General features: G+C 36.3%; 1 protein-coding gene across 1 annotated transcript in view; it reads left to right on the top strand.

The window, feature by feature from the left end:
• col11a1b (collagen, type XI, alpha 1b) overlaps positions 1-24,834 on the top strand; it is a 90,694-nt gene extending 65,860 nt beyond the window's left edge. Inside the window, exons 42-67 of the mRNA XM_051874830.1 lie at positions 456-563; positions 1,167-1,274; positions 1,831-1,884; positions 2,896-2,949; positions 4,919-5,026; positions 6,982-7,035; positions 7,672-7,725; positions 9,035-9,088; positions 9,234-9,287; positions 9,915-10,022; positions 10,154-10,207; positions 10,567-10,620; positions 10,712-10,765; positions 14,311-14,364; positions 15,011-15,118; positions 15,335-15,388; positions 15,510-15,563; positions 17,305-17,412; positions 17,571-17,624; positions 19,044-19,079; positions 19,168-19,221; positions 19,368-19,617; positions 19,852-19,964; positions 20,076-20,144; positions 21,321-21,554; positions 23,004-24,834. Of these exons, the coding sequence (XP_051730790.1) occupies positions 456-563; positions 1,167-1,274; positions 1,831-1,884; positions 2,896-2,949; positions 4,919-5,026; positions 6,982-7,035; positions 7,672-7,725; positions 9,035-9,088; positions 9,234-9,287; positions 9,915-10,022; positions 10,154-10,207; positions 10,567-10,620; positions 10,712-10,765; positions 14,311-14,364; positions 15,011-15,118; positions 15,335-15,388; positions 15,510-15,563; positions 17,305-17,412; positions 17,571-17,624; positions 19,044-19,079; positions 19,168-19,221; positions 19,368-19,617; positions 19,852-19,964; positions 20,076-20,144; positions 21,321-21,554; positions 23,004-23,150 (2,253 nt within the window). The 3' untranslated portion in view covers positions 23,151-24,834. The remainder of the gene's footprint in view (positions 1-455; positions 564-1,166; positions 1,275-1,830; positions 1,885-2,895; positions 2,950-4,918; positions 5,027-6,981; positions 7,036-7,671; positions 7,726-9,034; positions 9,089-9,233; positions 9,288-9,914; positions 10,023-10,153; positions 10,208-10,566; positions 10,621-10,711; positions 10,766-14,310; positions 14,365-15,010; positions 15,119-15,334; positions 15,389-15,509; positions 15,564-17,304; positions 17,413-17,570; positions 17,625-19,043; positions 19,080-19,167; positions 19,222-19,367; positions 19,618-19,851; positions 19,965-20,075; positions 20,145-21,320; positions 21,555-23,003) is intronic.
• The last annotated feature ends 49 nt before the right edge of the window (positions 24,835-24,883 follow it).

The following is a 24,883-nucleotide window of genomic DNA, read 5'->3' as shown; positions in this document are numbered from 1 at the left end:
CTCGTCTGGGATTGTGTTAGAGCCCTTTGAAGCTGCATTTAAACTGCAGTTTGGACCTTTAACCCATTGGTAACTGTTGAAGTCTACTATATGGAGAAAAATCCTGGAATGTTTTCCTCAAAAACCTTAATTTCGTTTCAACTGAAGAAAGAAAGACATAAACATCTTGGATGACATAAGTAAGTGAGTAAATTATAAGGAAATTGTAATTCTGAAGTGAACTAATCCTTTAAGGACTGTTCCACATTTGTTTACAGTTCATTGAACAAGCATGAAGAGCATTGTTTAAACACTTTCCAATAAAGTTCTGTACAGCTTATTTGGATTTTACAAAATTATCTTTAAAATACGGTATCCTGAACAAAGGGAAAACCAGGACTTACTTCTTTTAAATAACAATTATCTTAACTAACCAATTGGGATGCAGTCATTTTAATAGGATATGTGTGTCACAGGGATCACCAGGAGAGAGAGGAGCAGCTGGACCAGGAGGACCCATTGGTCTAACAGGACGCAATGGCCCTCAGGGACCCCCGGGACCCGCTGGAGAGAAGGGTGGTCCGGTAAGTGAACATTGTTAGGAGATTAAAAAAATGCCATTGTTAGCTTGTACATTGTCCTAATGAGTATGAAGAATAATTAATGTGAATTCAAGTAAATTGGGCTATTATCTCATTTGTTGATGAGATAGATAGCAAAATGTGTCCTAATTTACCTGAATTCACCCTGAAGAAAATAAAATAGCAACTGTGCTTTTATCAGATGTGTGGAAGCGATGTACTAATGTCTAGAGATTCCTGTGGGAAATAACATGGGCTAGAGGGAGAGAGTTTTAGTTCATCAAAATTCATCTTTTCAATAAACACATCTACCAGAGATAGCTTAGCAAGTTTAATGCAGCATCCAAACAATAACTTAATTCGCTTAAAGCTGAAATCAATTAGTTGACTGAAAGGTTCTATAGCAATTACCGAACATACTCTTCTGCATAGTTTATAAATGCTGTTAATTAATTGCAGTGGATCTGCCATTAGCTTTGTTTGCTCAGACTCCCTGTATTAAATGGATTAAAGTATTCCTCATAGGACATAATGCAGAGAGGTGTTAGCAGTTTCTTTATCTGCATAATCAGTCAGTGTAAAACGTTATTTCTTAACTTCACTCAGGGTGAGAAAGGGCCTGCTGGTCCTGCCGGTCGGGATGGCATCCAAGGTCCAGTCGGTCTCCCGGGCCCAGCCGGACCTCAGGGTCCACCTGGAGAGGATGGTGACAAGGTGCAGCTCTTTATTCCAACATTTCATATCACAACATTTTAATTCATAGACATCATGCCCATCTCACATCTGCACACCGTTAGTGATGCTGCCGACAGAGTTTTTTTACTTATCCATCACTATAACCAAACAAGACACAAAATCATTACTATAGTGAAATGTTGAAACCAGTGAAATCAAGGAGCGCACACACACACTTCTACACACATGCACATAAACCAAGTAAACAAATGTGCTTTGAGGCTAATGTATTCCAGAATCTATTATCACCGTGTTATATGTAGAACGGGGCTTTTTTAGATCCTTATCACGTCCCAAGCCACATTATTCTTTTCGGCTGTTGCGGCAATGGTGTTGGAGGGGCCAAGTAATCAATTAATTCCAAACACACCCCAAGGTCTTGGTTTACTGTTAAATTAAAATCTCTGGAGCAAACTTTACTCTGCCATTGAGGCTGAATTGACCTTGAGAAATTTTTTGATGACCAGACAACAAGGGAAAAGTTTTAAACAAAGCTTCAGGTTACTAGAATTTTAATAACATTCATTTTTTTCAGGGAGAAGTTGGAGAGCCGGGTCAAAAGGGAAGCAAAGGTGACAAGGGCGAACATGTAAGTTGAACAATATTCAAACTATTTATAAAAAATGATCTTTATATTTTATTTATATTTGAGGCAAATAAATGAAACATTAAAAATATACATAAAAAATATTTGATTGCACTGATCAATACATTTGTTACAGTATTTATCAATATTTGTTAATGCATTTTTAAAAAAATGCAACTGATAGTTAATGTTAGCTCAAGTCCATTAAATTATAATAACAGATACAACTTTTTAGATTAATAATGTATTAGTAAGTGTTGAAATTAACATTAACTAATGTTAACAAATGAAACCTTATTGTAAAGTGTTACCATTTATTTTATTTATAATATTTTGGTCACACTTTATATTAGGTGTCATTAACTACTATGTATGTATGTAAAAAACAGTTTAGTCCAATTTGTTTAAGGGACAATCACTTTATATGATGAACAGACTGAATTTCGGCTTTTATTCACATATAAATATTGATCAGAGAACATAAACAGAAGCTCAAACGTACTTGCTTGATGCGTGAGAACAAACCTCATTGATTATTGCGGAAACTTAAATGTGCTCCGTAACACACAAGAATGAACCTCATTGGTTCTCGCATGCCAAGCAAGCATGCTTGAGCTTCTGTTTACTCATCTGATGTGTGAGTTGATGAATGTTTATATGTGATTAAAAGCCTAAATTCAATCTGTTCGTCATATAAAGTGCTCATGTCTCTTCAGAAATTTTGGACTAAACTGCTTGATTTATATGGATTAGTTTTATGATCTCTTTATGAACTATCTGAGGCATCAAATTGGTAGTTTCATGGATTTTCATAGGAGTTAAAGACACTTAATATATAGTGCGACCATATTTTTACTTATTTATTTGTTGCATTAATTATGCACTTACTATTAATTATGCACTTGGATGCAAAAGCAGCCATATTTTTAACAAATATTATCTTAGAATGATCATATGAGATACAGCTTCTTTATAACCTGTCCTTATCGTTGCCCTGATTGTCTATTGCTGTAGGGTCCGCCAGGTCCAGGGGGTCCTCAGGGTGTAGTTGGAGCTCCAGGTCCTGCTGTGAGTACATAAAACCGTTCATTTCAGCCATATGGGATAAAACCCGAATGTTTACCTGTCTTCTCCATTCATCTGTAAACTCAGAGAAATTGTTGTCACACCAATGTATCATCTTTGTTACTGCAGTGATTTCACACATATAAAGTTTCTTTTTACTCAGGGGTGGTGTGGCTTAGTGGTTAAGCTAGTGTTCGATAAAAATATCAAGGTTTGAATCTTGCAAAGGATGATGCGTTAACCTTGAAACAGTGTTTAAACCAATGTTTTATGTTTGCAAGTCATAAAAACACTTGTATATGATCAAATCATTGCAACGTTGTAACTGCTGGCCTTATAGGGAGAGTGACAATTATGTCAGCTTGGCAAAATATTCTCACATTGGGCCATCCTGATTTTTTTAACCCTGGTACACTTTGCTCCAGGTGGATTTTCCCTGTATTAAGTGCACTATAAGTTGCTTTGGATAAAAGTGTCTGTTAAATGACTAACTACTCACATTTGCTCAGCTTTGCCACTGTCAGGCAGCATGCTGAGTTGATAAAGCAGCAGTGTGAGTAAGTAGTCAGGGCCAGGTGGCACACAGTTGAATGTTTAAAGTTTATGACTCAAGCTGAACACTCCCAGCTGGGCCTCTCCATTTCCTTGATACATTAGCTCTATAAAAGCTGATAATTACACCTATTCTGTGCAGTTATGTGAAGAACATTCTTGGAATCTATTCAGCTTTTCTACTGAATAGGATCTTACAAATTCGGAAACGTGTGAGACGGTAAATATTTTAGATGACCTAATGATGTTAATGCTGCTAAAAATCTTAGGCACTAAAATATGAGCAACATTTGACTCAACAAAGGTTCTTTCTATGCTAAAGTTTTTGTTAGGCCTGTCACTTGGTTTAAAAAAAAATGAATCAACTTAATTATATGCAGGTATGTGATTTCCACACAAATTCTGTACTTTCGAAATGCGAAATGGCCTTAAAGGATTATGTTCACTTCAGAATTAAAATTTCCTGATCATTTACTCACCCCCATATCATCCAAGATGTTTGTCTTTCTTTCTTCAGTTGAAAAGAAATTAAGTATATATATACAGTCAAACTTTTCATTGAACTTTTCATTCATGAATACAGTTTATTCACTATAGTTAAAAAAAAAAAAAAAAAATGAAATGTAATAAAATATGACAAGATCTCAGAGTTAAACTGTGTCAGAAAAAAATAATCTTAATTATGTCGGATAACACTTAAGCAAAACATGGTCAGGTCAAAGTGTCTGAATAATTTTTGGTTCCAAATTTTTATCAATTTTACTGGTAGTCCACTGTATGAAGAATTTTTGGGTATCCTCACTTACATAAATTAACTATAATGTCCTGCATCCACTAGTAAAAATATATCAAAAATGTCTGAATAATCTTTGGTTTGACTGTATTTATATATATATAATATATATATATGTGTGTATATATATATATATATATATAATTTTGTTTTACTATCTTGCTGAAGTCTGTCCTGTAGGTTAATCAATGCATGCCATCATAGTTTCCAAAACAAACGCAGCATCATATCATGCAGTGACTTGCCATTCAGACATCTAACCTCACATCACTTTAATAACTCCATCTTCATTCTGCATTTGTTTGAACTGTATCCTTTCCCCTTCCACTGACCCTGTACAGCAAGCAGCGTCAGAAATGAGGGCAGCACATTCTCACCCTTCATAATTCCTCTGGGCGTTCCTCTGAATGGCACATCTTTTCAAGCTTGACTTTTGATGTCTCAGGGGGTCGATCTCATTTTCATGCTTGTCTGCTCCGTACAGTAGAGTATGAAAGACATTCTTGGGTCAGAAAGTTGATTTTACTTATACAGAGAGTGTTGTACTGTACTTCTCCACCATCAAGTTCAGAGTTTATATCATTTTCAGATGTATTATCGTTTGTCTTGACTGTTTTTCTTATGTAGGGAAGTGACGGAGAGCCCGGGCCCAGAGGTCAGCAGGGTATGTTTGGGCAGAAGGGAGATGAGGGGCCCCGTGGTTTCCCAGGTCTTCCCGGTCCCGTCGGACTGCAGGTACAGTTATCATCTTTACATTAATCTAAACACACCTATTATGGATCTGCTGCATCCATATGATTTAATATACACAAAGCTCAGTTATTAAATATCATCTAAGACTGTAAGGCAGGATAATTGTGCAAGGAGAGCAATAGCCATTTTTTATATCACAGAATTCAATTATTATGTTGTTCTAAACATTGCTGATTGATTAGGTCACTTTCAATTTACACTTGATGTTTTGAAGTGTAGTTTTTGTACCACTAGCACCGCTAATTGGAATAGCCGACTAAAAAAAATCACTTCTTGTCTTCAATAGGTCAGACAAACAGATAGTCATACCATTGGTTGAGTCATTGTTGCAAACCTTGAAACAGTGAAAGGGTTAACACTTTTCAGAGAAATCAGCTTATCGGTTGTTTGCTAATACACTACTGTTGAAAAGTTTGGGGTCAAACAAATTAATACTTTTATTCAGCTAGGATCCATTAAATTATGTCTTTACTGTCACTTTTGATCAATGTTACAAAAGATTTCTATTCTCAAATTAATGGTGATCTTTTAAACTTTAAAGAATCCTGAAAAAAAAATCACACTTTCCATAAAAATATTAAGCAGCACAATTGATTTCAACATATAATAATAAATGTCTTTCAACTAGCAAATCAGCATATTAGAATGATTTCTGAGGAATCATGTGACACTGAAAACTGGAGCAATGGCTGCTGAAAATTCAACTTTGCCATCACAGGAATAAATTATTTTTTTAAAAACAGAAAATCATTATTTGAAATTCTAGTACTATTTCACAATATTGTTTTTTTTTTTTTTTATCATTATTATTATTATTATTTCTCATATTTATTTGAGTGAAATAAATGCAGCCTTGGTGAAAACCATAAAAAATCCTACAGACCCCAAACATTTGAACAGTAGTGTAGCTGTCTCTGTGTATTGAGATAGGACAAAGTATTATAACAAAATAATTACACACTTTAACTTTTTTGGGAATAACGAGGAAGTGAATTTCAAATGACAACAGAGGCTGTTATTCAACACAGCAATATTACAGTCACTTAGAGCAATTGACTAGTAATCAAAGGTAATAGGATTCATCCCAACTGTGCTAATTGTTTGTGCTCTGCGTCTCCTTGTTAGTGCCTCTCACTGATAATCCACGATAATGATTTCTGATCCCAAGAAATTAACCATCATAATTTGTTTTCTCTCAAGTTTTGAATAACTTGCTAATAGAAAGAGATTGTGCTTTATTAGAATGGAGACATTTCATTATCTTTTCAAAACTGACTGCATATATAACATTTTAGCTGTTTTGGCTTTTGGGAAAATTGTCTCCCTCAAAATAACTGTGAAATAACACTTCATTTATCACAACAATAAGCAGTAAAATGCGTTAGCTGGTACCAAAGAGCATGTCTGTCAAATACAATGACCCAGAATATCCTTCTAATTACAGATGTTGACTATTAACAATGAAGAGACGTCTGTTGGTATTGTTAGGTGATAATGATCTGAATAACATTCAAACCTCTTTAGTCAAGCACAATTATATTGCAAAATGAACTGCTTGCCAAGATTTGCCTCTTTTTGTGTTACATATTTTCAAAGTGACACCGGGTGTGACACATTCACAGGCACCCACATGCAAATGCAATAATTGCCATGAGGTTCCTTCTACTGCTAATTACCAAAAATTGTTATTTGATTAATAGTGTTTACCCAATGGCTCAAAGCTGTAAATGTACCTATATTATTAATATTCAGCACTGTGAAACTGATTGTTATTCTAAATTATTATGTTGTTCATGGGGGATGAAGAAACATATCAGCATATCCTGTCTTGTTACTGAAACTTTTAGCATTTTTGAAATTGTAATAAGTGAACTCAGACTGGGATTATGTAACCTGGAATCATGCCAGATTAATATGTAAAACTTGTTTTCTTCTAGGGTTTACCAGGACCACCAGGGGAGAAAGGAGAGAATGGAGACGTTGGCCCAATGGTGAGTTCGTGGTTGTCAAAAAGCATAATTTTGTCATAATTAGTCTCAACTATGTACTAATTATACATACTTTTTCATTAAAATACAATTACAACAAAAAGTTTGTGAACGTATACTGTATATGTTTAACTTAATGCTGTCATAAAAACAGCAAATGATAAATAAATGTTAGTATTTTGTGTTTAGGTGCAGTCACTTTTACTGTTGCCTGTCAAAATGTTGTGGGTAAAATCCAGTCATTAGGAATCTACACGATTGGGACTTTCACGTGAGGGCGGCAAATGTTCCCTGCACAGAATTCATTCGTGTTCAAGTTGGTCATGCAAATTCACCATGCTGACCAACAGAAAGTTGCTTGGTTTGAATATGACTTCTGTGTAAGCGGTGCTTAATGCATTGCTACACTATTGACAGTGGAGAATCAACCAATTTTGCCAAAATTATGCTAATGTGACTACACATTTATAGTATTAGTGCTAGTGCCTAGTGCTACTGATTCACAAACAAAAGTCATTTGGATATGCAGATTCTTGTAATATATCTTGTAATAGGTCAGAATGATTCACAAACTTTTTGTTTGAATCCACCAGAGTTTAATGTCTTAATCTGTTTGACAAACTGCTGTTTCTCTTACAGGGTCCACCTGGTCCTCCTGGTCCCAGAGGTCCTCAAGGTCCTAGTGGAGCAGATGTGAGTAATATAATAACTGTAATATATTTATATAGAAACTCTGAAATGAATCAGAGGCTAAGTTCACAGTGTCATTTTTTTGGATTGACAACCACATACAGCAACGTTCAAACAGCAACTTACAGTAGCGCCTCGAATACTGTCTGTATGAACATGCAATGGGAGTTAAGACTGAATTTTCTTACAAGAAACCATAGAGACAGTGACCAAAGCAATATCAAAGATGGCGAAGTCCATAAAACTGAAAAGTCTTATCACTTTTGACACGACAAGAGTCAGTCTGTCAAGACACGAGTTCATCCGTCAAATCTTCATTAACCCTTAAATGCATAAATATTTCGCCAATCATTATTACACATTCGGGTCTTTAGTGACCCGGATCTATATCTAACACGGATGGATCTCTATCTATCGCGATAATATAAAACTCTACTGATATGAGAGTAGCAATTACCGAACAATAAAATAAAGCATATTTTGTTACCTTTTGGAGCTTGGAAGGGTTTAGTTTGAGCAGATTTTTATAACATCATCACTGTCCTCGTCAGAGCTCATTTCCCAGTACATTCAGCATCGGTCTCATATTCGCAATCTCAAACATATTCTCAAAACTATCATTTTCAACACCTTCTAAATCACTATTTTGATTGCGTTCAGTACTTTATCTGCATTAAATCACAGAGCCATTGCAAGTTTTCCTATTATTTTGTTTTCTGCCTACGGTAACTATGAGTGATCATTTAAGAGTTAACCAACAGCAGTTTTTATATCTGGGAGACCAGAGCATTTGAGTCATGTGCAGAACACAAAACTGACAGGATCAGCTCCGGTGGAGAACAGTGAATGTAACTAAAACCTTCAGATGACACACAGCTCATATTTCTGTCGCTGTAAGTTGCCGAAAACCCACAACACACGGTAAACACAGCAGCTCTCTCACACTGTATGACGTGACAGACAACTAGTTGTCCAGTCCGGTTCCATTCACATAGTGAGGGTTTTCTGAGAATGCGGCTGTGAGTCCTGAAAATTTACAGGTGTGAGTAGGGCTGTCGCTGGTTAAGGAATTTCCCTTGCCCAGGGTTGCTGCGGTTTTTAAAGTCCTCTGCGGTTGGCTCGTCAAAAGCGGGGTATTACGATATTGCCGTTATCGCAACAGCCATAGGTGTGAGTTTAGTTATAGAATGCTGTTGTCAATCCTGTAAATAACTGAACTGTGTGTGAATGTAACTGGACTTAACCGTATTCTGCTGCTGTGTGAATGTGGCCAGAAAGATTTGAATCAGCTATGTTGTTATTTGTCTGACAGGGTGCTCCTGGCCCTCCTGGAGGTATCGGCGCAATGGGTGGAAATGGTGAAAAGGTGGGTTTTTCTGGAATAAATCTCTTCAAAACATGAAAATACATGAATATTTTTGTAGTTATTATGATGAATGTACACAGATGTCACATAGTGTAATGATGACCAGGTAGAAATGATCTTGTTTCCATTTATCTATTCCCCTCAGGGTGAGACTGGTGAGGCAGGTAATCCAGGAACACCAGGAGAGCCTGGCCCAGGCGTAAGTATATGTTTGTGTTTTAGAGTCGTTGAGCATGATTTTCTGGCTGTTTCCTAGATAAATCTGACCTGCATGTAATTGAGGCTAATCTATTGACATTCAGGGAACATAACTACACAAATCCTTCTGTTTTCTAAAACTGAACACATAAAGCTAATGATCTTTATGGTATCATTTGCACAGGCAGGTTAAGGCTGCTACAGTCCTTTGCAATGAAATCATTTTACTCTACTTTAGAATGGACGTGTGAATATTCTCCTCCAGCTTGTAAATGCTGAGGTGAACATCACTTGCATTCCAGATGGTTGCTGTTATCATCATCCTTTTTCACCCAAGGACATTATTTTTTCTGCCGCGTGCTGCACAGACCTTTTTATGTGATATCAGCATCTTAAATGCTGATGTTTGTCTGTTGGTCGAAGTGTTTTTTGAGACTAAAGAGGACAGTCTATCTTACTATTACTTTCTGTTTGGATCAGAAGTTTAAGGCAATATATGAATAGTGCAACCACTAAGCAATAAGTTACCTTAACTTCATAGCCAACAAACACTTTACATTATTTTTTGAGCATAATCATCAAAGATGGGTGAAAGCAAGATATTGATAGTTGTTGTGTCCTTTCTTAGGGACCCAAAGGTGAGCTTGGAGAGAAAGGAGAAGCTGGCCCACCTGGAGCTGCAGGACCCGCTGGTGCAAGAGGACCCCCTGGAGATGATGGTCCCAAAGGAAACCCAGTAAGTCTCTGTCTGTGACATCCCAGAAGACACCCTTCATCTGTTAAACTAAAATAATACTGTATGATGACTGAGTTTATCCTTTTTTTCCTCCTTCTTCTTCTTCTTCTTCTTCTTTTTTTGTAATTTAGGGTCCTATTGGCTTCCCTGGAGATCCAGGTCCCCCTGGTGAGCCTGGAGTTGGTGTAAGTTCAATATGAAGACTTTCAAATACAAGAGTTTATTCAGAAGGGCTTCAGCAACTAATAAATAATCAAAATGGTTGACAAAAGATTTCATTATCAATTAATTGTCTCTATGTTAATATTTTAAACAGTTTTGTTTCAGTGTTTAGCATATAGGCTTCATTGCACATTGTTGCATTCCACATCTTGTCATGCGCAAGATGTGGAATATCAATAAAAGGCTCAATATTCAGGCTATATGCATGTCCAGTACACTTAAAAAGCAAATGTTGGGAGAAAACTATGGTCAAATAAAATGATACTTAATGGAAATGAAATATTAGGGCAATGTTGTGATGTAATGTCCTGTTTTTACATAGGGACTGGATGGCCTTGCTGGAGATAAGGGAGATGATGGAGAGGCCGGTCAGCCTGTAAGTGATGCTCGATTCTCACTGAAAATCACATTTTATGTTCAAACATAATAAAACTTGCTAGTTAATGTATTGAATTTTTACACCACAGGGTCCACCAGGTCCATCTGGTGAAGCTGGTCCTCCAGGACCCCCTGGAAAGCGAGTGAGTACCTTACCAGGCATTTTGTTCATTTGGTTCAGTGTTGGGGAAGCTACTTTAAAACTGTAGTTTTCAAGCTACTCATAATTTAAGTGACATGTGAAGGCAAAGTATGATAATCCATACTCAGAATTTGCCCTTTAACCCATCCAGTTAGTGCACACACCCAGAGCGGTGGGCAGCCATTTTGCTGTGGCGCCCAGGGAGCGATTGGGGGTTAGATGCCTTGCTCAAGGGCACCTCAGTAAATCCTGCCGGTATTGAGAATCGAACCCACAATCTTCGGGTTACTAGTCTGACCAATACCCAAAATTGCTCAACTACAGACAAGCTACCATTCTGAAAAAGTTGTTAGCTACATTACAGGCTACTAAGAAAAAGTTAAGTACTTTCAAGCTACCTAAAGGGACAATATTTTATATAGATATTTATATTTTATATAGTTATTTGATTACAGTTACAAATAATGTGTAAATTTAAAGTAATGTATATGTAGTATGCATTTGTTAAAAATAAATTGTATGAAAAGAAGTTTAAAATGCATAATCAGAACATTGTGCAATATACAGGATATTTCTCTCTGATCCTCATTACAGAGATGAAGAAAAACACAATTTCCCACATACTCAGAGAAAGAGAAAAGCAAATTCACTCCACATGCTCAAATCTTATCTAAAATGAGAAAATCTGGTGGTGATGTATTATTTTATGATGTATTGTGCCTACAGGGGTACAACTCTCGTCTTACAAGGGTTGGGCGATCGGTTATATCTAGAAAAACATACCCAAATATTTTATTTTATATTGTACCATGAATCGGGTACAAAATGTTATGGACTAATGATGATTCTGAAAGAAAATGTGCAGGGACCCTACTGTTGCTATAGTAATGAATGCAACTTTACATGCTAAAAAAAAAAAAGTCTGCCCGTGGTACATGTCCGAAAACATGGTGTATTTGTGCAAAGTCTTTACCTTTACTTTGTGAAAGTCTTCACAAGCTGCACATTCATTGTTGATCTGAAAGATCTTCTTCACCACTCAAACCAATTTGGACTGTTCTTCATACTGTTTGCTGCTTTCGTTGAAAAGAACTGATTCAAAAGAGTGAATCATTTGCTAGTCGTCAGTTCATATTCTAAGCATAGTAATATAGCGTTTTGTGTTGCTACACTGCTACTTGGCTGAAAAAATAGCTTGCTACTGAAAACACTATTTTAAAAAAGAAGCGTTGCTACTGTCAAGCTACTGAAAAATGTATTTAAACTCGTAGCCTCCCTACTTGTAGTTAACTGCTTCCCAAAACTGATTTGGTTTTATTATTAAAACAGCTCAGACTTAGAGTTAGAGATTTGAACAGACCCCACTGTAATTGTCAAATTTTGATGCGTAACATGTACCAGACGGTGGGGTGGGATCTCTTGACTTGGGCCAATAAGTACAGTAACTACCTAGCAAAGCCCCACAACACCCTAGAAACCACATAGAAATGTACTAAAACACTAAAAACAGCATGAGTTTTGCATGGGCAAGCACCACTTTTCATTAAGAAAATGTAAAAATGTACTCTTTGTATTACCCCTTTGTTGTTCCTTTTGTAATCTGCTGAGTCACACCTTTTCAAATAGGTTTATGAGCCCTTGTAAATTTTTTCCTAAGAGAAGCCTATATTTTATGGGGTACATTTATTTTTAACTGAACTGCACAAACAATAAATCTTTAAAATCAGAGCACAGTCACTATTTTACTGGGTCTTCCCTCAGTAAATTGTTCCCAAGTGAGTAAAGAGTGCACGCTGTGCCTGGGAAAAGACATTCCTGTGAAATCTCAGCATAGCATAACCTGTGTGGGGGAAAAAACTGGTCTCCTCACATCAGTTTGCATTGCTCAAGAGCAGTTGAGCTGAGGCTGACATTTAGACAGTTCTATTATAGAATATTGACCAAAGTGGTTTGAATGACAGCACTGTGATAGCCGAAAGGAAATGGAGTTGTCATTGTCAGCTCTGGTGCCATCCTCAAGATTTGGCTTAGAATGGATTCCACTTTTTTGCTGTAACACTGTCTTCTATGATCTGATATATTTACCACAGATTTACACTTACAGTTTTCAGTAGTTGACTCATAACAATAAGTGAGCTTTATTGTTGTATAAATGTACAGTATAAGCAGAGCCGTCAGCTAAAAGCAAAAAAAAAAAAAATGCATTTCAGGGATTTCCATTTTTACCCATCTTGTTTACAACTTAAATGGGTCTGCGCAGGAAGCTGATTCATTCGGTAAACCACGGCCTTCACTGTGTGTTCAATCTAAACGCACAAATATTGATCATGGATTTTTAGGAAACATTTCAACCTGCGCTGTTTATGCCTACGCTGAGAAACCAATAACATCATGAAGTCTTTCACTAGTTGATCACCTAAATATCTGAATTATCATGTTAATAGTGTTCATAAATGTGGAAACATTATTTACTTATTATCTGGAATCCTGCCCACTCCATTAGCCGTTGCTATTGCTATTGCTAATACCTTTCTCTCCAAAATTAGTTGTCTTAATCAGTAATTTGGTCTTGTTTTCAGGTAAAAATATGAAACCATCTCTGTCAATGTTTATTGATTGACTTGGTCAATTTACTTGAATCAATACTGTGTATGAAAATAAGACTTGTTTTCAGAGAGTTTATCTCAAATTATGTTACTCCGTTAGCAAATGGTAGTGCATTAGCAATAGCAAAACCTGAACTGAACAGTGTTCACAAATGTGGAAATGTTATTTGCTCAACTTCTTTGGTCGACCATGGCGAGGCCTGTTCTGAGTGGAACCTGTCCTGTTAAACCGCTGTATGGTCTTGGCCACTGTGCTGCAGCTCAGTTTCAGGGTCTTGGCAATCTTCTTATAGCCTACGCCATCTTTTTGTAGAGCAACATTTATTTTTTTCAGATCCTCAGAGAGTTCTTTGCCATGAGGTGCCATGTTGAACTTCCAGTGACCAGTATGAGAGAGTGAGAGCGATAACACCAAATTTAACACACCTGCTCCCCATTCACACCTGAGACCTTGTAACACTAACGAGTCACATGATTGGGCCCAATTTGGACATTTTCACTTAGGGGTGTACTCACTTTTGTGGCCAGCGGTTTAGACATTAATAGCGGTTTGTTCAGTTATTTTGAAGGGACAGCAAATTTACACTGTTATACAAGCTGTACACTCACTACTTTACATTGTAGCAAAGTGTCATTTCTTCAGTGTTGTCACATGAAAGGATATAATAAAATATTTACAAAAATGTGAGGGGTGTACTCACTTCTGTGAGATACTGTATGTGGTTTCCGGAGCATGTTTTGGTTTTTGTGAGATAGCAGTGAACGAGAGCTTCTCAAAATGGATCCTCTATGTCATGGGGATGAAACGGAGGAAAAAAGAAAGTTCACTGCCTCATTGTCATGGTACATTTGGATGCAGTGCCTTTTTTATTCTCTCTAACTCTGTATAGATTTCTACTGTTGAAGGTTTTGTTTTAAGTTTTGTTTTTCTCTCCTCAAGGGTCCTGCTGGCCCAGCTGGTACAGAAGGCAGGCAAGGAGAGAAGGGTGCAAAAGTAAGACCGTTTCTATTATTTAAAATAGCACTCGAACAACCAAACAACATGATTGTCATTTGTATTGTAGTATAAATCAGTTGTCCTCCTGAATGCTTTATTTGTTATCTGTCCATGCTTTTGTCTGTTGAATCCAATCTCTCGCGACACTGACTGGTCCTGACTTTCGAAATCCTCATTGAAAGATCTGAGTACATGAAAGCCTAATTGGATGTTAGAACAAATTAAGCTTATACTAAAGGTTCAGTCACAGGAAGTGACAGAAAATCTTTTTTTTTTTTTCTTCTAAAAGCTTTAGTTCTTCAAAATGATTGGTTGATCCAATGCTATTATTCATCTTATCACATGTTTGCATGGATATCACGGTTGCTATTTAAGAAAAAGAAATGATTGCATTAAAAAGATCAGTTAAATGACTAAAAACATTAGATATATAGAAGGTCCTTACCAAACATTTTCACACATTATACAATTCTGACTATATATATATATATATATATATATATATACTATATCCAATCAAATTTTTTATTTTTTTTAATCAGTTTAGTAAGTAGCCACTTTGGGTCGGTCCCATTCACCCGTCATTATTTTTAAAAAAATTTTTTTGTCTGTGTTACCCTTTAATTCTATTTTCGTCACACAGGGCGAGGCTGGTGCTGAGGGACCAGCAGGCAAAACTGGGCCTGTGGGCCCCCAGGGGCCTCCTGGAAAGTCTGGAGCTGAGGGCTTACGTGGCATCCCTGGGCCTGTGGTATGCCTTTTGGAAACTGATATCTCATATAGTGCAAATTGTCTGCATAATTATATTAGAGTGGGGCACAAGAATCTCTTAATTTGAATCATTAAGCTTTTCAAGTTGAATCAGTCTCCTTGTCTAGTCGGTAGGTTTGAGGAAATGTGCCAAGCATTAATTTTTGCATATTTGGGTGTGTATTAATGGGCTGATGGTTTCTGTCTGCTCTCTCAGGGTGAGCAGGGACTTCCTGGAGCTGCTGGCCAAGACGGTCCTCCTGGACCATTGGTAAGAAGATACACTCAGGCACAATTGTTGTTGTTTAATCAAACTAATGAATGTCTCTTGTGTAAGTTTTTTTGCCTAAAGATTTGACTAAAACATATTTATGTGTCTTGACGTATTGTAGGGTCCTCCTGGTCTTCCTGGCTTGAAAGGTGACCCTGGTACTAAGGGTGAGAAGGTATGTTTTAAATAGTATGGAACATCATTTTATATTTTAATAAATATATACAGTACTGTTCAAAATGTTGGGGTCAGAATGCTTTTTGTTTTAAGGAAATTAATACTTTTACTCTTAAACTGATCAATGGTGAAAGACATTTATAATGTTACAAAAGATTTTTATTTCAAAAAATGATGTTCTTTTGAACTTTATATTTATTAGAGAATCTGATGTATCAAGGGTTCCATGAAAGTATTAAGCAGCACATCTGTTTCAACAACATTGATAATAATAATAATAAGAAATATTTCTTGAGCAGCAAATCAGCATATTAGAATGATTTCTGAAGGATCATGTGACAATGAAGACTGGAGAAATGATAATGATGAAATTATAAATTCAGCTTTGTCATCACATGATTAAAATAAATTTTAAAGTATGTTTAAATAGAAAACAGTTCATTTAATTCTTAATAATATTTCACAGTATTACTGTTTTTATTATATTTTTTTATCAAATAAATGCAGCTTAGATTCTACCGTTTTAAAAATGTATCCTTTGCTAAACATAACCATGTATATTTACAATAATGCTGATCTCAGTTGAAAGTTTAAGAGGCGAGAGCAGCTGGCCTTTCTGGCATCTCTATTTCACATAATGACAAGGTATAAACAAGCTCTTAGTGCTGTAGATTAAATACAGTGTCAGTTAAAGATTAAACTGTTACTCTGCCTGCAATACATAATCAATGCAGTATATCTCTGTAAATTTGTTTATGAGAGGAGACGTGCTGAGATGCCAGAGTGTATTCAGTATTAATATTGTGGAGAGGCAAGTACAGTAGCTGTGGCTGTAAATAACAGGTGTTGAATAGAAACTAAAGCACTTGAGCAGATTCTTTGTTCGTTAAATATGATTTATATTGTACACACTGGCTGCGGTTGCAAAACAGTGCAGTATTTTGTACATGATCAAATACATTGTTTGCCATTTCAGCCTTTAATCTGAGGTTTGTATTGACTTATTTATTTATTTATTTTTACTGAATAATGTATGCCATTGTTCCACTGAACATTTTGGCAACAAATTTTTATAGTCAGAGGTTTCAGTCTATTACTCTTAGTTTTAGTAGATAAAATTTGTCAAGTTTGTCAAGTCACTTTTATTTCCATAGCGCTTTAGACAATACAAATAGTTTTAAAGGAGTTTCACAGTAATAAACAGGAAAATAACATAATCAGTGATGCAAACCTCAAATATGCAATCCAAATTCTGCTGTAAAGCAGCTCAACAGAAGACAATAGTGTCATTATTCAGCTCAAGTCAGTTCAATGTTGATTCAATACAGTTAATGATGTTGCAAGATTCAACAATTATGAAACAAAGTCGATTCAGCTATAAAGCAGCTCTGCAGAAGACGGTAGTGTCATCATCCAGCTCAATTCAGTTTATGTTTTGTTCTAATACAATAGTGTCAGTGCCGTCAAATCAATAATACAAACTCCATCAGGTGCCAGAAATGGAGAAAAAACCTTGGAAGAAACCAGGCTCGGTCGGGGCGGCAGTTCTCCTCTGCGAAATAATTCTGAGTTAAATACAACTTGTGCTCTATCAAAAGCACCTATGGAATGCAATTTATCACAGAAAATCGTGTCTGTATGGTTTTATACAAAAAGCATCTGTGAAATATACTGTAGGCCTGTGTGTTTTACTCCAGTACACTGCTATTAAAACCCACGACTTCCTTGTACTCTTCCAGGGTCATCCAGGTCTGATTGGTCTGATCGGTCCTCCTGGTGAGTCAGGAGAGAAGGGTGACCGAGGACTGCAAGGTCCTCAGGGACTTGGTGGAGGCAAGGGTGACACCGTGAGTGACTGCTCTTTAAATACACCTTTGTCTGCTCCTCATATATGCTGTTATTTAAGAATAAACACTTAGAAGTGTATCTTTACAATGATATATGTTCATTTAAAATAATGTTTTGATTTTGCCCTGAAAATTATGTATTGCTTTATTGACTTCAGGGTCCCGTTGGTGCTCCTGGTCCACTCGGTCCTCCAGGTCCTCCTGGTATTCCTGTAAGCTGTTTTTTTACTCTAGCACTGGCATTGACCATATTTGTATGCATATCATTTTCTGATTAAGGCCCTTTTTTTTTGGTCACACCTTGATTCTTAAAAAGAGCTATTTGGAAAATAGAGGAATATTCCTCAATGCATGTTATCAGCAAGCTATTCTCTTTTTTGCAAACCTGAAGATGCTCGCCCACTCTTGCCATTTATACCACTGCATTTTAGTTATTTTTGTCAGTAATTTAATATTTTTATGAATTATTTTATGAACTCTTTTTAGATTATATGAATGTTTTTACATTCATTAAAAGAAGTGTGTTGTGACACAAAACAGACATGAACCATTGTTGGATTTTAAGAATCTTAAAGGCACAATATGTACCTTTTTGATTAAAATACCCAATAACCACTAGAACAATGTTATATATTTTGTTGACTTGTGTACTTAAATTATCCCAGATGTTTCCATGAATGTTTCAATCCAGAGAAATAAGCAATTTTCACCAGGACACGGACCATGTCCATGCATCGCCTATCAGTGACGTCATACCTGCGTTACCCTCAATTTCTGGTTTTATTTTGTAGAAACCATGGAAACACCAAAGACATGTTTTATTAGACAAGGGAACAACTGTTTGGTTACATTTATAGACAGAAAACTAATTATTGTTATATAGCTCAACACGTTTAGTCTTATTGTTTGAATCTCGTTTTCTTGATTTTCCGTGACTGCAAGTGGCTAACATAGCATAATCAGATGCAGCTTTATTTTTAGTAACAGTAATGCAGTATGTTTTAAAATTAATTGCACACCATTTATCAACACAAGTCATCCAGCATTTATTAATATGATATTCTAATATAGATCTAGCTTACTACAGTGTGCAACAAGTGTCTCATAGCAGCTGTTATAACATTATAACATCATTTTCAACACACTTAAATGTATCTAATGTGATAAACAGCGCTGCTTTACCCCACATACGCTTGACCGGAAGAAGCGGAAGCGGCGACTTTGGCATAATAAACGTTCAGCTGCTCTCGAGCCGTGTGTCGCACTCGTCTCTCGCGCTCGTCTCTCATTAGCAATCGCTCCAGCGGCCTCGTTCAGCTCCAACATCACTTGGCCCTGCTCTGCTTCATAGTAACGTTAATAATCTCATACATGAACATGACTTCTGCCCGAGTCGTGTCCCGATTCTTTTCCACCGGCTGTGAGGTAAAGGCGACAACTCCTCCACGCCATCAAGCTACGCCTTTGTTTTGAATAGGTGACCTCTAGTGGCGTAAATTTACATAGTGTGCCTTTAATCTGGTTTTGGCAGTCAGGATAATGCATGTTTCCATTGTGCATATAAACATGGTAATTGTTTTCTTTTGTACATTTGACCACGTTAACACATTTCTTTGTGTCTCTATCTTCAGGGCACACAAGGACAGAAGGGATCCAAAGGATCAACTGTAAGTGCTGAACCTCTCCATTACACATGGTTAATGAGGTGGTTCATATTTTTTCCTTTTTAAACTAACTGTGTTTCTGTTTCCCAAGGGTGCAGCTGGCCAGAAGGGAGAGCCTGGCTTGATAGGACCACCAGGTCCTCCTGTAAGAAAAATATTATATTGCATGAAATAAATCAAATTGTATTGAGAGCTCTGCTGAAAATCAAATTGACATGCTTATGTCTCCAGTGGGATTGAAGCTGACCCTACAGAACTGTCAGTGATTTGTTTTTGATTATCTATCACTAGGGCCCAGCCGGTGACATCATCCAGCCCCTCCCCATCCAGACAAGTAAAAAATCGAGGAGGTCACCCGACATGCAGGATGATGAAGCAGCGGGAATGATAGATTATGGTATGGAGGGAATGGAGGATGTGTTTGGATCCCTCAACAACCTCAAGCAGGACATTGAACGCATGAAGTTCCCACTGGGAACCGAGGATAACCCCGCCAGAACCTGCAAAGACCTGCAGCTCAGCCAACCAGACTTTCCTGATGGTGAGAGAAAGTTATGTGTTTACTTTAGCAAAGATAAGGCAGAATTATCAACTTTTTTTTTTTGATTTTATGGCATACACAAGAGTCAGTTAAGTCTGTTTGAAGTAAACTAGGCTTAATAATCAAATATAAAACAGATAAAGAGGAATAGAGGCATGGAGAAAACTTCTTTAATTGGGGCAAAAAAAAAAAAAAAAACCTAGAGAATTTTAACACACATGTTTTTGACTATAGGACAATACTGGATCGATCCAAATATGGGATGCATAGGAGACGCCTTTAAAGTGTACTGTAACTTCACTGCAGGAGGAGAAACTTGCATTTACCCTGATAAGAAATCCTCAGGGGTGAGAGGAACTCGTCTCTACTAAATCTCATGATTGGTAGTAATATAAATCAAAAATAAAGAACTGTATTATCTTAGTGAATTATTTGATCACAGTTTCCATTTATTCCAGGTTAGAATATCAAACTGGCCAAAGGAGTCCCCAGGATCTTGGTTCAGTGAATTCAAGCGTGGAAAAATCGTAAGTGCCCATTTTTCTCTTCCATTATAAATTTCATAAACTTTGAATCAAAGCTCAACAATTTGGTTGTGAATGTCTCTCTTGCTTGAAAGGTGAAAGTAGTTTAGGGTTGGGAATCGAGAACTGTTTTTTTATACAGAATGTTTCAGTTTTTCGTTTTGTTTTGTTTTTTAAATTCTGGAAATTAATTATTTTCATAAATCATAGTTCTGTTAACTGAACGTCCAATGCAAACTGAATGGCAACTTCACAGTGATTTGATTAGCAAATGAACGAGTTGGCAAATGAAAGACAGTTTCAAATTCATGTCGTTAGTTTGACTCGCTTACTAGACCAGTTTGAATGATTATTAACTTACTAAAACACACGTTTTGTTGCACTGGGATTTTTTTTTCTTTTTCTTTTTTTTTGAGCTGGGCGGCTAATCGTTAAAAAATCACAATCTCAATTCAAACACTCACGTGATCTAGATTCTAAATGACAACGATTCACTTGTGTCTATTAAACCTTTGACAAAATCACACTGGAACATTCAAATCTGCAGAGAGAGCATGTATCATGTGTAGGTATGAAACAGCTTCGCAGTCTTTTCAACCACACAGTATCGTTATTTCTGTGTTATTCTTATCACAGAAGAACTGGGATATAAGGTGATAGTTCGAACAAAATAGAGCAAATCACCTTTTGAAAGTAACTTGGTGCTTCAAATAATGATTATATCATTACATCTTTTATGCCACTAGGTATTTGTCATTGAATCATTCATTAAAGAGATTTGTTTAAAAACGCTGATATATCCAGTAATGAAACAAGTATTTAGGAGTAAGTCATTGAATCATTCATTCGAACCGAGTTTTTTATTAAATAATTCAGATTTATTAAACATTTTAAATAGACTGCAGCAATTAACATTTTGTTCAGAATAGTGGGAGAATCATGATCTGCATTTGAAACAAAACAATTGTGATTCTCAGTTAATTCAAAATCGTGCAGCTCCAGTATTTTTATATTAGAACTAATTATTTAAAGATGCTTTCTAAAAAGTACTAAAACAATTGTTAATTGGAGAAAGGTACCAGAAAATCTCCATCGATTTTCATCCCTATAATACTAAATAAAAAATTGAAAGTTCTTCTTTCAGTCAGATGTTTCATCCCCGTATTCCTTTTGTCACAGCTGTCTTATGTGGATATTGAGGAGGGCTCGATAAACTCAGTCCAGATGACATTCCTCAAGTTGCTCAGCTCTTCTGCCCGGCAGAACTTCACATACATATGCCATCAGTCTGTGGCCTGGTATGACGCCAAGGCTGACAACTATGACAAGGCGCTGCGCTTCCTGGGCTCTAATGATGAGGAAATGTCCTATGACAACAACCCCTTCATCAAGGTTCTTTCAGATGGCTGCTCGGTAAGAGTGCTGTTGATCTGTTTGCTGGTCATGCTGTATATTAGGGATGCTCCCTTATTAAAAATTTGGATGATAAGATAAACCAATAATTATTTTGATTTTAAATAACTAAAATTCTGTACTATTTTGTCTGAAAAAAATAAACAAATTTACTAATTAACTAATAAATTAGCCAAAGTCTGTCGCTTTAAATGCTAAAAGTGAATTTTTGCATCACAACCTTGTACAGTATGAAAAGATTACTTTTAACATTTTGATTAAATTACAAAAAAAAATTAAAGAATAACTTTTAAGTGAACATTACACGATGGCAAAGGTAATCTTAATGTAAAAATAGAAGATGATGTACAATTAAATATCCAATATAGACCTTAATATGTAGCCTTATGAATGAACCAAAATCTTCAAAAATCAGTCTACTGACATTTATGACATCTGCTTCAAACATTACAATGCTCATGATAACTCTACAATAAATTTAGTTAACTCTACAATAAGTAAGTCCACTTCACCGCCTAATTACTCTTCAACAACAATGCCATAGTAATATACAGAGCTACCGCAAAAACGAAAGTTCAAAACGACAAAATTCTAAATATGACTGTGTGCTTGTTTCTCTGGTTCAGGTCTTTTGGCCGATACTGATAAATGTAAAAAAAAAAAAAAAAAAAAAAATCTCTAATATCAGTCGATAACCAAAATGGTACCGATATATCATGTTTCCTTACTGTATATGTTAATCAAGCAATATAACATGAGCAAGAATACTGTTGTAAAAGTGAAGCAGTGTTGTTTTACTATTATTTACACTTTACAGTATATCTTATTATAGTATTTATTAATATTTTGGATGACCTTTTTTATGTTTTCAGTCTTTATTTTATTTTAAGCAATTTTTATGTGCTTTTAATTTATTTTTATATCAGTTAGTTGCCAAAAAAAAAAAAAAAAAAACGAAAAATCGAAAATGATTTTTAATAGTTTTAGTTCTTCAATGTGGCTGTGGTCCAAAGGTTTATTTCACATTACCCCCCTTTAACTAAACTTTCTACGACACTGACTATGACTTACGACACCGTGACTGCACTGCATGTATTACAAGCACTGATGTAAAAAAAAAAAAAGTAGGCTTTGTTAGGCTAAATTTCAAACTCTTATTTCTCCTAATTATGTCTGTTAATGGAACAAAAGATAATGTTTACATAGTGACATTCGTAAAAGTTGTTCAGGAAAACTAATCCTGATGGTAAACCTTAAACTTCCTCCAAATAGACTATAATGCACACCGGACGAGAATTCAATTTTTACCGTGGCACCTGGGGTGGCCAGTCAGATGTTGGGTGGTGTCTAGTGCCACCCCGGACACCCTTCTGTCTCTGCCACAGGTTGTACAATGCTGCTTAAAACAGTTTGCAGTAATAACATACAATTTGTCTCTTTCTGTTTCAGCTGAAGCAGGGATATTCTAAATCTGTGATGGAAATTAACACTCCTCGCATCGACCAGGTGCCCATCATCGATGTCATGTTGAATGACTTTGGGGAATCCAGTCAAAGGTTTGGATTTGAAGTAGGCCCTGTCTGCTTTCTTGGCTAAAGGACACCCCCCTCTACCTTTATGGCAAAGGTCAAGGAGTGTGGCCAGCCAAGAGACCCCCAACCCGCCCCCTCCTTGCGCCACAAACACACACACCAGCACCCGCACTGTGTAATCTGAAATGGAATATTCATCGCCCCGGTGGGATCCCAGTCACACGACTGAAAACCTGCAATTGGAATAAAACAGAGAAAGAGGACATGAACTACCTGGTGGACAATGGCGCACTTTCAGGAGAAAGAGGAGGACCCATTCCTTTATCATCTCACCACTCTACCCAGCCTAGAGCCTGTAGGATTCTTTTCCCATTTCCAAACTCATTTTTTCTCCACTTGAAGTCTTAATCCTTGAATTGTTTTGTCCCATTCCAAACTTAATCCCAGCACCATTCATGCTTGATCTCAGTCCTTCCCCATACTCCTATCCAATCTTTTCCCAATCCCGCTCCAACTCATTTTCCCTGTATCCTTTTATGGATCCTCCTCCAGGTGCTGCTCAGAGAAAGACAACCACAGTGGTGTGCTCTTGTTGTAAACACCCAAACACTTAAGGTGCTATTGAAAGTGCATTTTTTGGTAATACTGTAATTATTATTTTGTACAATACTGTTCTTTCTCAATTGCCTTTAAGTCTTGCATGTGTATCAAAATTGATTTGATGAAATATTGATAACCACAAAGAGTTTCTCTCGCTATTTTTTTTGTTTTTGTTTTGTTTTTTCATGTTTAAAAACCAACAGTGCAACAGATTTTTTTCACAAGATGTCAATCATTAAAGTGTCCCTGCCAACTATAAAATAAAGTCAGCATTACAAACCATCCAAATTTGTAATTATAAAGTATCCATTTTGTAAATATCGACCAATTTTAAGCACTCAGTGTTTCCATTTTATCCAGGAATATACGGGCATGTCTAAAGTAGTGAAGGATTACCTGAACGTGAGTTATCTCACTGTCTTCCTGAGGTCTGCAGATTTCCAATAGCTTTCTTTTGTTCTCAAGTGGTAGCAATGATGTGACTCTCGGTGACTCTACGATGCTAAAGAAACTTGATGAAAAGTAACTTGATGTCAGATTGAATTTCTTGACAGTATACCTCAATCTCTTAAAAGACGTATCCAATTCAAAGATGTTCAACCCTGTACATACAGAGCCTTGGTTAGAGAATCAAGTTTATATATTTGAGACAGGGATTTTTAAAATAAAAAAAGACTATTTGTTAAACTTTTGTTTGGTTATTTTGTGATTGCTATGATTAACCCCTTTAGATATAAAACAGAAACAACTATTTTGAGGTGCTTTTCATCAGTATTAAATGCGGATTCTGGACAGTATTGTATTGAAAGTGATAATTGTTTACTCTTTGTATGAATCATATCTGTGTGATTCACTCAGTCATGGATTTTTTTCCTGTGCTGTATGTGCAAAAGCTCATTGCATTCTTCATTTGTCTTCATATTTAAAGTTTCTGTGGTAAAATGTGTTCAGGTTGTGTGGTTCTGTAATGCTTAAGCTGTTTTGATTGCTTTATCTTTCTTTTGCATCCATTGTTTTACGGTTCTGTCTGTGTCCCTGAAAACCCTTCAAATATATGACAATAGACTCAGAATTTACACGTCTGTGTAACATACTTATAATTTATGTAAAACTTGGAATAAATGATCGATTACATTTCAAGTAGATAATCTACTGTTTCAGTTTTGCTCAAAACAACAAAGACTGATCAGTTTAGTT

Source organism: Ctenopharyngodon idella, chromosome 2, assembly GCF_019924925.1.
Source record: "Ctenopharyngodon idella isolate HZGC_01 chromosome 2, HZGC01, whole genome shotgun sequence".
NCBI classification, from domain to species: Eukaryota; Metazoa; Chordata; class Actinopteri; order Cypriniformes; family Xenocyprididae; genus Ctenopharyngodon; species Ctenopharyngodon idella.
This window is presented reverse-complemented; position numbering and strand designations above follow the sequence as displayed.